This window comes from Ctenopharyngodon idella, chromosome 14 (genome assembly GCF_019924925.1).
Source record: "Ctenopharyngodon idella isolate HZGC_01 chromosome 14, HZGC01, whole genome shotgun sequence".
NCBI classification, from domain to species: Eukaryota; Metazoa; Chordata; class Actinopteri; order Cypriniformes; family Xenocyprididae; genus Ctenopharyngodon; species Ctenopharyngodon idella.
In genome coordinates this window covers 19638903-19653800 of record NC_067233.1, presented here as the reverse complement: position 1 = coordinate 19653800, position 14898 = coordinate 19638903, and the positions used below count along the sequence as shown (strand labels likewise).

Below are 14898 nucleotides of genomic sequence, written 5' to 3'. Positions count from 1 at the left end.
AACATAATTCGGTGCAGTCACCACCGCTAGACGGCGTACGATCTCATGAAATATAAAACAATAATGTCTTTACTCCCCCCTGTTGGTCAATGGGTGAATTGTCTCATTAATGGCTGCTTCTCTATTTTTCTCTGGTTCGTGTATTATCGACACGAGAAGTTCAGCAACGAAAGCTTTTTTCGAAAGGAGTTTAAATATACAGTTTTAGTAGTATAGGTAAATAATCCAAGTTAAATGCTTGTAGTTGTTTATAGGTAAAAAATTATACGTAACAAATGTAACTGCAGTAGCCCATATAGCTGTGTTTGTGAATGATACTATCACAAGTGCGTCACAAATGGATTATCATCCTCGTGGGAGAGGAAGAAGGGGTCGAGGGAACCGAAATGAAGAGGTGGGAAGAGAAATGCTCATTCATTTATGTTTAATGCACGCGGTCCTCTTAAAGTACAGTATTATTACACATTTACAATGGTAGTCATCATTTTTACTTAATATGGGGTCTCATTTAAAACTTAAGTTTTATGCAATTTTTGTTTAATTTAAATATTGATCTAAAATCTAGATTTGGGGTTCAAATGTATATGAATGTACACTGTCCAGCCAAAAAAAAAGTCGCTGTTTAGATTTAAATAGGCAAATGACTGGATCATTATTGCAGTGATTGTGATGTTTCTAGCATGTTATATGTTAGGGAACAGTTCTTTTAACCCTAATTGATGAAGTGTGTAGCTTTCCATTTCTTAAACAACCATGTAGGAAGACGTATCATGGCCATATTCCAGGATGACAATGTCAAGATTAATAAGGCATGTGTGAATCATTTTCACACATGATTTGGCACCTTAAGTCCATACCTTAAATTCATTGAAAGTCTTTGGGGTGTACTGGAGTAGACTTTACAGAGTGCTTGACTCTTGCATTGTCAATACAAGATATTGACCAAAAATTTCTATATATATAATAAAGTATAGCAGGTCACATCTAAGTGTGAAAAGTAATGACAGTATTTTGTGTCAGCTGCCCAGTTACTGTGGTCAAGTTTTGAAATGGTCTGTGCATTGTAATGAATTGTTATATTTCTGTTTTGTGCGTATTTCAGAACAGAGATCTGCGCCTGTCTAAATCTCTGACTTACGTATTACGCCACGGTGCCAATAAGATGGGTTTTCAGATGAACTCAGGTGAGAAGTGATATCCACAAACTGTACACCCTGTCTGCTTACAAAATAGTTATTTAGGTCTTGTGTGGAATGGAGTTCTTGTGGAGGATGATTCCTGTTATTATTGGACAAGACAGAAAATGATTCATTCACTTATAATTCCTTTAGCACATGTTTTGGATTTAGTTTTTTTATTTTCCCTGTTGTCTGTCTGTAATTCTTATGTGACTTTGTCCGCAGATGGCTTTGTATTTGTGGAGGAACTTCTCGCTCATCAGCAGTTCCGCTCATTTTCATTGGAGGATGTGGAGCGAGTGGTGGCCACCAATGACAAACAGCGATTCAAGCTTTGCCACCACACTGAAGATGGTCGTCTTCTGATACGAGCCAATCAGGGTCACTCAGTGCAAGTCAGTGTGGTTCAGATGTCACGCAAAGTCTACAGTCTTAATTTAAGATAGATATAGGTTTAAAGTAGTCAAGTAGCCATCAGAAGATGGGTACACTGGTCAGGGATGACATGGTCAGCAACGATAAATTACATTTAAGCAATGCGTAATTGGTACTAAGGGGCCTAAAGTGTGCCAAGAAAATATCCCCCCACACTATAGGCCTCATGCCAAACATCACATGAACAAACAGGAAAACAGGTTTCATTGCATCTGCTTGTTGAGAAAGTGTTAACAGAAGTAAGAATTGACTGCGAAAGTCACTTAAATCAGCTGTCTTCCCCATTCTGATGCTCAGTTTGAACTTCAGCAGATCGTCTTGACCACGTCTACATGCCTAAATGCATTGAGTTGCTGCCATCTGATTGGTTGATTAGCTATTTGCGTTAACGAGCAGTTGAACAGGTGTACCTATATAAGTGGATGTATATATAATTTATGATATACTAATCTAGTTTATACACATAAAAACATCTGCTAAATAAATAAATGTAATGTAAATCTGACAGATTCTTTAAATAAAAAATAAAAACTTGATGCAAATTCTGTGATTTACGTATTCATTTAACTCCCAGAATGTGTTTCTTCAAGGTTACAGATCTGGAGTTGAGAGAGGTAGCACTTGATGACCCTGACTATCCAAGAGAAGCTGTTCATGGCTCATACATGAAATACTGGCCCTCTATACGCAGTCAGGGCCTCAGCAGAATGAACAGAACTCACATACACCTGGCACCTGGCCTACCTGGAGAGGGCAAAGTCATCAGTGGTGAGTGACATGCAGATTAGATTCTTTTCTAGAGATCTTTATTTCATGTGAGTATGTATTTATTTATGCATGCATGCATGCACAACAGATTCGGAAAAGCAGTCTAGACCAAGATATATGTGTACAGAAGCAGATTTTTAAAAATGCAATTCACCTTATACATAATTCAGGTTATTTACAGTTCAATGGCTTTTTTTCTGTTTATAGGTATGAGACAAAGTTGTGATTTGGCTGTGTATATTGATGTTGCGAAAGCTATGTCAGGTAATAAGAAATAATTTAATCATTTTAATAATCATCTTAATAATAATCATTTTATTTAAACACAGTATAAAGTTTAATACATTTAAGAATTAGAATGTAGAAGGCCTAATGATCACTCTGCCTTCTGGTTGGTGTTTAGATGGGATTAAGTTCTTCTGGTCAGAGAACGGTGTGCTGTTGACCCCTGGAGATGCTGCTGGGTTGTTAGCACCACGCTATTTCTCTCGAGCACAAAGTCTAAAACCCTCACGTGAGTCACTTTCACAGCCAGTCCATAAACTCACTTAAAGGGTTAGTTCACCCAAAGATGAAAATTCATCATTTACTCACCCTCATGTCGTTCCAAACCTGTAAGACATTCGTTCATCTTCGGAACGCAAATGAAGATCTTTTTACTGAAATCTGAGATCTTTCTGTCCCTCCATTGACAGCCTATGCAACTACCACTTTCAAGCCCCAAAAAGGTAGTAAAGACATCATTAAAGTAATCCATGTGATTCCAGTGGTTTATAACCTAAATTTTATGGAGTGACGCAAGTGCTTTGTTTATGTAAAATAATAAACACATTTGTAAATAAAAAAAATATTAAAGCTTGAAAGGGTAGTTGCATAGGCTGTCAATGGAGGGACAGAAATCTATCAGATTTTATTAAAAAGATCTTCATTTGTCTTTCAAAGATGAACAAAAGTCGGGTTGTCATGGAATGACAAGAGTGTAAATAATTAATGACAGCATTTTTGGGTGAACTAACCCTTTAACTCCTAATTCATTTTCATTCATTCAGATTCATTTTGTGTCCATGTACTGTAATTAAGTAAAAATGTAAATTATTTTTTAGCTTATATATATACTTAAATATATGCATTTGATATTAAGAGATCATAAAATGTTTTTTTTTCTTTCAGCTTGTGAAATTGAACTACATTAGCTGTTGGGGAGGATCTAGAGATGTTCATTCGACTTTTGTTCATTCGATTTTTGTTCATTCAATTAAACTTTTGAAAGCATTAAAGTGGAATGTGTCCTTCTAAAAAGAAATATCTAAATAAAACAACAAAATATGTCATTTGCACAATCAGGCTATATTATTTATTAACAGGGTTGATTATACCACAGAATCAAAAGAACAATAGAAATGGAAACTGCAAGCAGTGATGAAAGGGCCCTCGCACCTGTGCCACCACCACCCTGTGGCTTTAGGAAAACCGAGCACGATGGGCAATACGCATTTAAGTATATAAATATAGGAGGACTATGTCAGTCATTTGTATTTTCCACACTTCCTGCTACCAGCTGGTGGCGCTATGACTGTAACCGAAACTGGCATGCCCTTCAGCGTAAAGTCAAGATCTTCGCAATTTAACATCACAAAGCCCTTTAGATTTGACTGACCAAATATGACGTTGATCTGATTAAAGCTCTAGTAGGAGTTCGTTAAAGTACATCTGGAAATGGCAAAAACTGCAAAAATTTTGCAGAGAAAATTCAAAATATCTCACTTCCTGTTGGTTTTCAGATTTTACACCCCAGGACTTTTTTGTAGGTATTGGGCTGTTACATGTGTGTACCGAATTTCATACTTCTATGTGAAACATAGCACGAAGGGCGTTTAATTGAAATTTTGTAGATGGCGCTATCAAGCCATTTTGCCGCACCTAATTCTGAAACCCATATCAGATGTAAATTTTCACCACTTCTGGTGAAAATGTGCAAAGTTTCATGAGTTTTCGGGCATGTTTAGGCCTCCAAAAAATGCGATTCATTTCAGAGAAAAAGAAGAATTGACCAAGCAATTACAATAGGGTCCTCACACCATCGGTGCTCGTGCCCTAATAAGACTGGATTCTAATAGACCGAACACCCACAGATGACTTTGGGAAGGATTCATTGGAAGAGATGTAAGGACTGCTGGTCATTTTATTTGTGCCTCACGTAAAACTGATGTGCAGTTGGACAATGTTCAGCGAATATGCTTTGTTAGATTGTCATGATGTTCATGCAGGAAATTACCAAGGGAATAGTGGCGGCGCAGTATTAGAATTAATGCATTAAAATGCAGTATTTATTATTCTTTTTTTTTTCAGTTAGACAGCCTGTGTCATGTTATCCACAAACAAGGACAAAATTCTAGCTTCAAAATTTCTGTATTATGTACTGTATCTTTAATATATTATGGAATCAGCTGCATATCTGGTTGTGTGATGTTTTGTATACAAATTGTCAAGTGACCTCCTAAGCCTGTTTTATTTGTGGGGTAATTTCCGCCCACTACATATTTGTCAAAAAATAGAATATCTAAATAAACTGACCTCAAGATAGAGATGTGTCATGTTACTGCAGGGGGATTTCTGCAAGCATATTTATGTACAGTGTGCTAGATAGAGACAAATAACAGGCAAAGGTGTTTTTTGTTTTTATTTGGTGCTTTTGTGTTGGCTTATTAAAAAATTTTTTTCTGTGAACTAGAGTCATGCTGGCTTTTAGTTGACTTTTCAGACACAATTACTAGAAATTGCTGCTAAACAAAACTATTTCTATTCTAATCAAGTTCTGTAAAAGCACACAACCTTTCAGTCAAATATATTAAATGTCAGGTGGCTCTGTGAGATGCAAGTTTCTAGCTTTAATTCATGGTCATTGAGAATTCTGTTTTGACTGTCCATCAGCTGATCAAAGACCTATTCTTGGTATTGTCAAGCTGCTGTGCTTTTGGATTTCTGTCAGTAGTGTGTGAACGCTAAATCCCCGCACTGCAGAAATGCTCAGCATTCTTTCCAATGCGATGGACTAGTTTGTAACCACATGATACAAATATACTTTGATGCTCTGAACAAGGGGTAATAAAATATGGAAAGGAGAAGATAGCTTATTTCACAATTTCAAGTGGTCACTAGGTTAAATCACTTATGTTTAATGCATGATTATTATAAATAATTTTTAATTGACAATTTTAAGCTCAAAGCAATTATTTATGCTGTATTTCTCTTTTATAAGGCTCTTTAGAGGAAAGCGTCTGCTAAACAAATAAATGTAAATGTAAGGAAGAGTTTTAAAGAGGATGTTACAATCTAGAAATACTAGAGAAATTTCAGTTGGTGTATATTTTGTAAAGCTGTCATTTTGTGTCCTCTGTGTGTCTCTAGGCAGCCTCTCAAAGCAAAGTTTCCCTGATAGAAGAGGTCTAAAATTAGTGAGCCCCTATGACTGTCTTGGCCTAGTGTGTCAGATTCCATTCGCAGACTCCGTCTATTCTATCGCAGCACCTGCTCCTAGCTGTAACACCCTATTAAGCTTGGCAGAGACATGCACCTATGTCTAAGCATGATTTAAAAAAGTTTTAGGTCAGGTTCATCGTGTCCTTTTTCTGTACATGCTTGTCTCTTTTTTTTTTTTTTTTTTTTTTTAAAGTGGTGTCAATTAATGTTTGAAATAGCCAGGCTCTGTGAGTTCAGACAGGGCTAACGATACAGGAGTCGTAGAATTTTTTTGGGCTTAGCTTGAGGGGCTGGACATATCTGTGCACTGAGTGGCCATGAAGGGTGAGCTTGGCACTCGGAAACCTGGACTCCCCAGTTGGAGCCTCATTTACAGCTCATGGTACAGTGCATAACTGTCCCCTGTGAATATTCTCTGGTGGGGCTGTTCCATTCAAACTGGCCATATGGACAGATAGCAGCAGAAATAGGCAAGTATCATGTCTGATGACTTTTACGTGAACTTTGATTTCTGCATGTATGTGGTAACATGTTTCACTTTACAAAGTTACTGTATATATTTTTGAATCAGTTTGCATGAGGTATGTCTGTGAGTAGTTGTAAGAGTAATCCATTAATCTGATCGTTTTTTTACTATTATTAAGCACACTTGTGTATACGCAAAGTAAATATAATTTCTGACAGACAGTTGCTCTCAGAAGATAAAGTTGGTACATTTTGTCTTGAGAATTATATTCTCTAACAAGTTGACTGATGGGTTTTTTTTTATGTTTCAGGTCTGAAAACAACTGCTGAATGACCAGTTCAGGGATTTATAAATGGCTCAAGTGTGACAACTCGATGTCTGTGGTATCTGAAGTAAAGAAATGGAACGCTGGGTTCTAGAGGGAGACAGCTACTCTTTCCTTCGCAGTGCTCCACAAACGTTCAACCTGCAGAGTCGTGAAGGGCCAAATCGTGTGGAGATTTTTGACATCACTTCAATCCCCAACCATCATAATGCCATATCTGAAACAACCTGCCTGTGTGACATTTTTGGGGATGACTGCGAGTCTCCATCACTTTCCAGTAGCCCGGCCTCTGCAACATTTGTCAGAAGGGAAGTGGATCAGCCTTTTCCAGCAGATGATGCCAATGACTCTTCTGGATCTTATCACACTGCCAATGGATCTGACTTAAGCGACAACACTGAAGTCACTTACAACACACCTTCTCCAAAAAATATACTGGATTGTTCTACATCGGAGACAAGGGAATCACATCCCCATCCAGGTGAATCAAACATCTTATCTGATTCTAAAAATGGACTTAACCCAGTGGATTACACACCACCTGCAACCAAAGTGAATGTTAATAACCTTTCACGTACTGGGAACACGTGGGAAGAACCCAAAGTGTCAGTGAGCACTGCCCCAGTGAATGAAACAAAAATTACAGATGCTTCTGAATCACAGGATATGAATTTATCACCAGCTACAAACCAGATTAACCCAGGAAAGGATCGTTCTAATCTTATGTCTTGCTCTTCAGTGGAGAAAGAACCTGCCACTTTTGAGCAAAAAGAAATTATTACAGCACCTCAACATACAAGTGCAAGCCCATTTTTAGATAAACAAGACTGCATACCTATATTTGAGTCTGACTGTGAATCCTTGGCAGACTCTCCACTTGAACAAAATAATGAGGTGTCTTCTGAGAACAAAGAAACTATGAACTGTCATAGTCCACAAGAGGAAAACGTTCTCCTTGAACAAAGGATGATTAACAGTGGCTCTGCGTCAGAGCTGTCAAATGCTTCTCCAACAGACTGCAGTCCTATTCAGGAAATGTCTACTTCACCTGCAAACAGAGATATTAATATACCACCCATACCCAGTGTCATGCCAGAGCCCAGATCCAGCTCCACACCTGCATCCACTGGTAGATCTTCACCTGAACTGCTGAATTTGTGCTCAACTCAAGTTGGGAACACATCAGAGTTTCCAGACTTGGAGGACACTTATGGTGCATCTTTTTCAGTATCTACACTTCCTCCCAGTGGTAATGTGGAAATAGATTCCCCATCTGTGTCTGCCATTTCCACTGACACAAGAGGACTAGTATGGTCATCCATAGATGGCAGAGAATGTCTGGAATCACCTGAGATCAATGAAACCTGCTCTTCTTCTGATCCCTCAGCACCTGCTCACTCACCAGAACCAGTAATGATTTACTCACCTGTGGGTTACACCATCAGCCCATCCCCTACAAATGAGAGAATCATTTCTTTATCTGAACCTGAAACCTTACCATCCTCCCCTGTAATCACAAGGATTGATTACAGAGATATCGGCTCCTCTCCTGATCACTCAGAACCAGTAATCATTCACTCACCTCTGGGTTACGCCATCAGTCCATCACCTACAAATGAGAGAGGGGTTTATTCATCTGAACCTGAAGCCTCAACATCTTCCCCCTGCTGTCACAGTGATATCTACTCCTCTTCTGATCACTCCGTTCCAGCTCACTCACCAGAACCTGCAATAATTCACTCACCGATGGTTTATACCATCAGCCAGTCACCTACAACTGAGAGAATGGTTTATTCAACAGAACCTGATGACCTACCATCCTCCCCTGCCATTACAGGAACGGATTACAGAGCAACACCAACATGCAGTAGAGATTCCACGCCTGCGTTAAGAAGTATTACCTCCACTCCAAACAGCAGAGAAAACTACCTTACACCAGAGCCCACTTCCCCAGCCCCTTCACTAGAATTGAGATCAGTCACATGCTCACCTGAAATCAAAACAATATTTTATAGTGTTCTGCCACAAAATACAAAATCCCCTGTAACGGGAGGCATCACAAATAACATTTCACCAAATGAAGATTTAACACAATCACCTGTGGTAGAGACAACTGTCTGTGGCAAATCTTCAAGGCCCTCATCAACTGCATCAGACCATACCAATGACAAAGCTCTATCCCCTGATCTCCAAACCGAGCCTTCCATTCCTCTTGAAAAGGCAGAAAATCAGCCTTCACCCATAATCTGTGAGGGAATGAGTCCTCCATCTCCTAACCCATTAGACAGTGATCATTTTGATGACCTTGCTGACACAGATACCTTCAAAAGCAGTGTATCTGTCCCAGATGAATGTACAAGGGGTGGACCACAAATTCTTGGCCAAATGCAGATCTTGCAAGATTCACCATCTAGACCTTCAGGTTCTGGATTGTCCACAGTAAAAATGGAGCAAAATCAGGAAATTGTCACTGACAACACAACTGATTTAACTGTCTGTGGAACACCAGCCTCTCTGAGTCCATGGGCCTCATCTGTCCCAATGCCAGTGACAAATGTAGAAAAGAAACAATGCCATATTGAGGTTTATGACAGAAACAAGGGAACAGAAATGTTGGAAAATGATTGCCCAAGCAGTGACAAGAGGCATAGCCAAGTGCCTGTAGCATTAAGAGAAAGTCCAGAGGTTATCAGTAGGGAAAGTGGTGGTAAATTTGACAGGCAGCCATGCAGGGAAAAGGAGGAGAGAGGAAAGAGGGAGGGAGAGGGGGCGGAGACTGTGAGAGATAGTAGTTACAGAAAGGAACAGGTTGAGCTGTCATTCAGTGCCAGGAATAGAAAAGGGCCTGCAGGCCACAGCCCAGCGCTCTCAAGTCGAGACCCAAAGTCGGGAATTCCAGCTCGCTGTTATTTTGAGTCGCACCCAACAACTCTGCAGCAACAGAGTCAGCTCAGAGCTCAGGGCTCACAACAAGAGAACAAGGGTGGCGCCAGGAGGCTCCAGTCAACTGCCCACGGTAAATACAGCAGTGCAGGCTTTCTTCCTCTTGAGTGTACTGGCGAGACCTCCAGCATGGGAAGTGAGTTCGATGAAGCAGACAATGAAGTAAAATGGTTTACAGATTTGGCCTTCAGCAGCCTGTCTAGCCCTCAGGTGGATTATCTGGATGTGTACAATTCAAGCCACAGGTCATCAACAAATGTTTCTCAGCCATCGACCGTAGACAGCCCTGGTGCTGTTGCATGGATGACCTATGCAGACTTACGTGGCTCAGCGTTACATGAAAACGATAGCTCATCTTTTCTACCCCGTGACAGCCTGGACCCAAACAAACACTTTGAAATGGGGAGTTTTGAGTGTGTGGACGTTGCATTAGAGAGCAAAGAAGAGTCCAGGAGAGGAAAGAGGACAGTACCTAAAAGGCAGATACAGCTGTTAAGGCGGAACACAGATGAATCAAAACATAAAGGGAACACTGAAAATGCTTTGAATTCACCCTCCACACATAGACACTCACAAGACAACCTTGTTCGTCAACATAGCACACCAGCTTTTGTGCAAGAGGAGGTTTCCAAGGAGGTACCAGATTCTCCACAAAATTACAGGAAAAGGACATTGCAGAAGTCTGTGTCTTTAGATGATGACTCCCCTAAGACACAAATGGCATCTTGCATCATCAAGAGTGTGTTGTCAAAGAAAATGCAAGATATGCAGAAAGAGAAAACAAAAAGTGCAGACCCAAGTCCATCTGGAGATGAAAACAAACGTCCAGATATTAGCCCCAGCTCTTTTGATGGTGTACCAAGTAACATAGAGAAGCATAGTTTAAGCTCTAGCCAGCAATCTGAATGTACTTTTTTATCTGAAGGTTTTGCTGTTGGAGAGGAGAGAATTTCACATCGTCAGCTGAAGAAGTGTGCCCCAAAAGTTCCTCCAAAACCATTCTTAAGACCTGTGTTCTTTAACACTGGGGAAACCCGGGTAGCTGGCAGTATTACAAGGGAAGAAACAAAGCCTATAGTGGCCATTCCATCATTTGATGATAAAATACTTGTAAAACAAAACAGCAAGAGTAATGGGAAGGAGGAAGGAGGGGGCAACCTTGGAGAGAAGTACAATGGTGACTCAGCAAATGCCAGTGTCAGGAACACAAGTCCTACTGTTGCCACTCCAGCAATAAGCATGCAGAGCAAAATGACAAGCAGAGACACAAAGTACCAGATGACACTGGAAAACCAGGAACAACTGGCTGGAAAGAGTGTATACATGTCAAAATCCCCAGAAATAACTTTGAAACCTTCCTCTGTCAAAGGGAAAAAGACATCTTCTCTGAAAGTGTCTCTATCCCCTGACATAGAACATTCCAGAGAAATGTCTGAATCTCAGTCAACGGAGAATGCTGCAGAAGATATGAGCACAAAATCTAGTCAAAAAGTCATAGAGACAGAAGGTGACGACAACAAAAAATCTGTTATACACAAAGTTAGGGATGTAAGGAAGTTAGTAAAAAACACATACAACCTGTCTTTCAAAGCGTCAAATTCAACTTCTACTGAAGAAGATGCAATCATTCAAGAGAAAAGAGAGCAGCCACCACAAACGCCTCCAGCCTTACACATTGAATGTAAAGCCATTAGTTGGAAGGACAAACAAACATCAGGTAGCAAAACAATCCACTGTCATGCTGAAAAACAGCCTGTTGACATATCAAAAATATCACAACCTTTAGTTGGTGCAGAGACAAGAAGAGATGCTGACATCACTGAAATAACATCCAAAGCCTCTTCGCCAAGGACTGAGTCACTACAAAAACTGCCAGATTCTCACTCTTCAATCATAAATGGATTACCTGAATCAGATAGTGTCACTAAGAGGTCTTATATTCACTGTGATCAGAGTACTAAGATGCCACCTAGACCCCCCAGTAAGGAGCGGGAAATTTCTGCATTAGTGGTTCTGCCGGATGGCACATCCAAATCAAAGACCTTTGATCTTACAAACCCTGACTCCACTCAAATGAAAGCTACAAGCAACAGCCACTCTGTATCCATGCTACTGAAAGAGAAAGGCATGCAGGCTGATATTGGGGTGTGTGATGTTCTTACCGAAGTTGGAACTGCTACAGCTAAACATGTCAACAGGCTTGAGGTCCCTGTACAGGCCTGTTTATCAGAAGGATTTTCCAGTGAAGCACAAGTAAGGGCAGAAAATACAGCATTGCCTTGCAGTCCAACAGCTCTTGTCAACAATTCTTCAAGGACATCCCGACAAAGTGAGAGTCCTAAGGGAACACTGACAGAAGAATCAACAAAAGAAAAGAAAATAGCTGCTACCACAACTATGACACAAAGTCCAACTTATCTAGCAACATCTGGCAAGCCAGAGGTGAGGTCTTTTTCAAATAGTACAAAAAATAATGCCACACCAGTGAATGCATCAAAAGAGATTGAGTTACCCATACAAGTGAGGTCAATATCCACTGATAGACTAAAGCCATTTGTACCACAAAAACCCAGCTATAAACAATCATTTGCAGAAATTAGGTCAGTGTCAAGTGACCCACCGAAAGCAGATGCTCAAGCATCATCTGTTATTAAGCATCAAACCAGATTAAGTAATGAATCAAAGAAAAATGAAACACCAACCATGATACACAAGGATCAGTCAAACGAGGCTTCATCAAGAGATACAAAAAGACTGGCTGTATCGGCTGTATCAAGCTACAAACCACCACCCATCCCAGTCACAACAACTCCAAGTACTGTGCAGAAATCCACCATAATGACATTGGCCAGTCTGGATCAACAGCAATCTTCTGCTTTCTTTAAAACCACCAGCGCTTGCCAGCAGCAGACCCCATCATTCAGTCAAGACAATTCAATGTTAGATAGTTCCTTTGCTTCTAACTCATCAGGAGCACAAGCCCTCGAACACACACAATCTGTGACAAGAGCATCATCTAATAATCGTTTTCACACAGATGACTATCTTTTTTATACTTCAGATGATCCCCCCAGCTATGATGAGCGAGAGAGTTTCAGCCCACTACAGCTGTCAGACTTGCCCCCACAAAGGTCATGCAGGTATCATCCAACCACTAAGCAATCTCCATGTGTCTGCACACTAAGTTCCCACTCACATCAAGGACATCACCACCACAGTCCACAGGAACGGGTGCCAGCAGCCTCTCGGTCTCCAGGCCAAATCCTTACCTGTCCGGGACCTCCTCCACAAGCTCAAGTTCGTCCTCAACAGTGCAGACCAGATGCTCTACCAGTCTCCAATATCTCCAATACCTCTGCTTTGATTCAGCCTCTACACAACCCTCGTGCTTGCCCTGTTTCAAACTCACAGTCCTACGGTGATGACCAACCACCAACTTCTGGGCTGCATGCAGACAGACGCCCAGCTAATCATCCTTCACCTCAAGCAGCAGCTCCTGCTTCCGCTCCCTATCATGAGTACTCTCATTCAACTGACATGTCTACTCTGGATCCCAGGCCTCAGTTGTTTAATCCCCAAGATTTGTCACCATCTTTTGGTCATGATTACACAAATGAGGGCCCAGGTGGAGCCGGTGTATTATATCCAGAGAATGCAAGTGGGCTCAGCTGTGGCCAAGTTCCTCGTCGTGTTCTTCTTGATCCCGAGACTGGTAAATACTTCTACATTGAGGTACCAATGCAGCCACTCAGAAAAATGCTGTTTGATCCTGAATTGGGCCAGTATGTGGAAGTTCTCATACCGCAGCAGGCAATGTCCCACTCGGGCCTGTATCCACCAGCTGCACCACCCTACTCCTCTTTGCACAGTTCTGGGTTGTATGCACCACAGTACCTACCTTATGCAGTGCCATCTTACCCTATCCCAGGCAGTGGCCAACAAGTTCGCCATCCGGAGCCGCCTCCTGTCCCTACCACACTTCACCAGACTTCCTTAAGGTACGGAAGCCCTGCAAGTCAGATGCCAAAAAATGAACCCAAAGGCCACTCATCGCTGGATCAAAGCTACCTAGAAAGCATGTATTACATCCCCACTGGGATGAATGCAAGCCCAAATTCAACCCCTTTAGACTGCTACCACAAGGCATCTTCAAGCTTGCCTCCTTCAGGGGGAAGAAGAGCATGAAACAACAGTAGATACATGTGATCTGTTTACATTTAAAATCTGTTCTAGTCAGCAGCATTTTTAATTTATGCTGGATTTAATAAGTCAACATTTCTAGTCAACAGTTGTAAGACAGTATTAATGTTGTTTCTGTAAATGACAATGTGTTAACTACTCAAAAAAAAAAAAAAAAAAAAAAAAAAAAAACGTCTTTGCTGTTGTTTTTCTGTTTGCTGTTTTCCTGACATTTATGGTTGACATTCACATCATGGTGGTCATTCTCTGATATTATTTCACTGTATCATTTGTACAGTACCCAAGTCCTTCACCTTTCTTGCAAAGGCCAAGCTTATGCAATGGTAGGCCTGTCATGATTTAATCAATGTCTTCCTTTATTTCTGAAAGGATTTATATTGTTGCAGCTATAATAATGTGTTTGGCGTTTTCACTTCTAAGTTTAATGATGTTAAACACAATATGACAACACTTGTAATTTCTTTGTGCAAAGCCTTTGATGTGCACTGAGAAATGCAAGTAAATGCTGTACATTTGGGTGGATGAAAAGAATGTGGATGTGCAAGATCCACCAGTTCATTAGTATTAAAATCACATATTTTCTACCATCAGAGGATTGCCATTTACTATTTTTTACACATGTATACACCCCATTAAAGATAACTGTCTGCAAAATCCACGTCTCATGTTTTTTTTTGTTTTTTTTTTCTCTCATTAAATTGTTAACTGCCACATATGATCTATTTGAGTAACAGTAAAGGTAAAAGCCGTTTACTTTAACTTCTAAATTACTGCAACATTATTCAGCCCAGAAGTAAAAGAAGAGTTTCCAAGTTTGGGAGAACCACAGCCACAACACAATAGATGATGACCCACTTTGAGTTTAGGGCCACAGCTGGGCTGTCGTTTTTATCTCAGGATGACATCTAGTGGACAAGATCTAACATCCTTGTCCATCATTCTAATGCTTTCTTTCAAGAATGTGAATCGTGTGTGATTTTTTTTGTTTTTTGGAAGAGAAAGGAAGAAACAAATATTGGTTACATGCTATAACCATTCCAAGAATCAGTCATAATTCAACTAAATGCATATGTATATAAATTTTGTTTTTTCCATTACCTCTG

The 14898-nt window shown here is 40.4% G+C and overlaps 2 protein-coding genes across 2 annotated transcripts; both read left to right on the top strand.

Annotated features, from left to right (window-relative positions):
• The first annotated feature begins 75 nt into the window (after positions 1 to 75).
• trpt1 (tRNA phosphotransferase 1) lies at positions 76 to 3721 on the top strand. Its single transcript, XM_051860783.1, has 7 exons — positions 76 to 394; positions 1103 to 1184; positions 1404 to 1573; positions 2204 to 2381; positions 2589 to 2645; positions 2785 to 2895; positions 3552 to 3721. The coding sequence occupies exons 1-7, from the start codon at positions 338 to 340 to the stop codon at positions 3572 to 3574; spliced, it is 678 nt and encodes a 225-aa protein (XP_051716743.1). The 5' UTR covers positions 76 to 337; the 3' UTR covers positions 3575 to 3721.
• A 1541-nt stretch (positions 3722 to 5262) lies between these two features.
• Positions 5263 to 14449, top strand: si:ch73-43g23.1 (uncharacterized). The gene is made up of 2 exons (XM_051860729.1): positions 5263 to 6331; positions 6638 to 14449. The coding sequence occupies exon 2, from the start codon at positions 6728 to 6730 to the stop codon at positions 13778 to 13780; it is 7053 nt and encodes a 2350-aa protein (XP_051716689.1). The 5' UTR covers positions 5263 to 6331; positions 6638 to 6727; the 3' UTR covers positions 13781 to 14449.
• Positions 14450 to 14898: the final 449 nt, after the last annotated feature.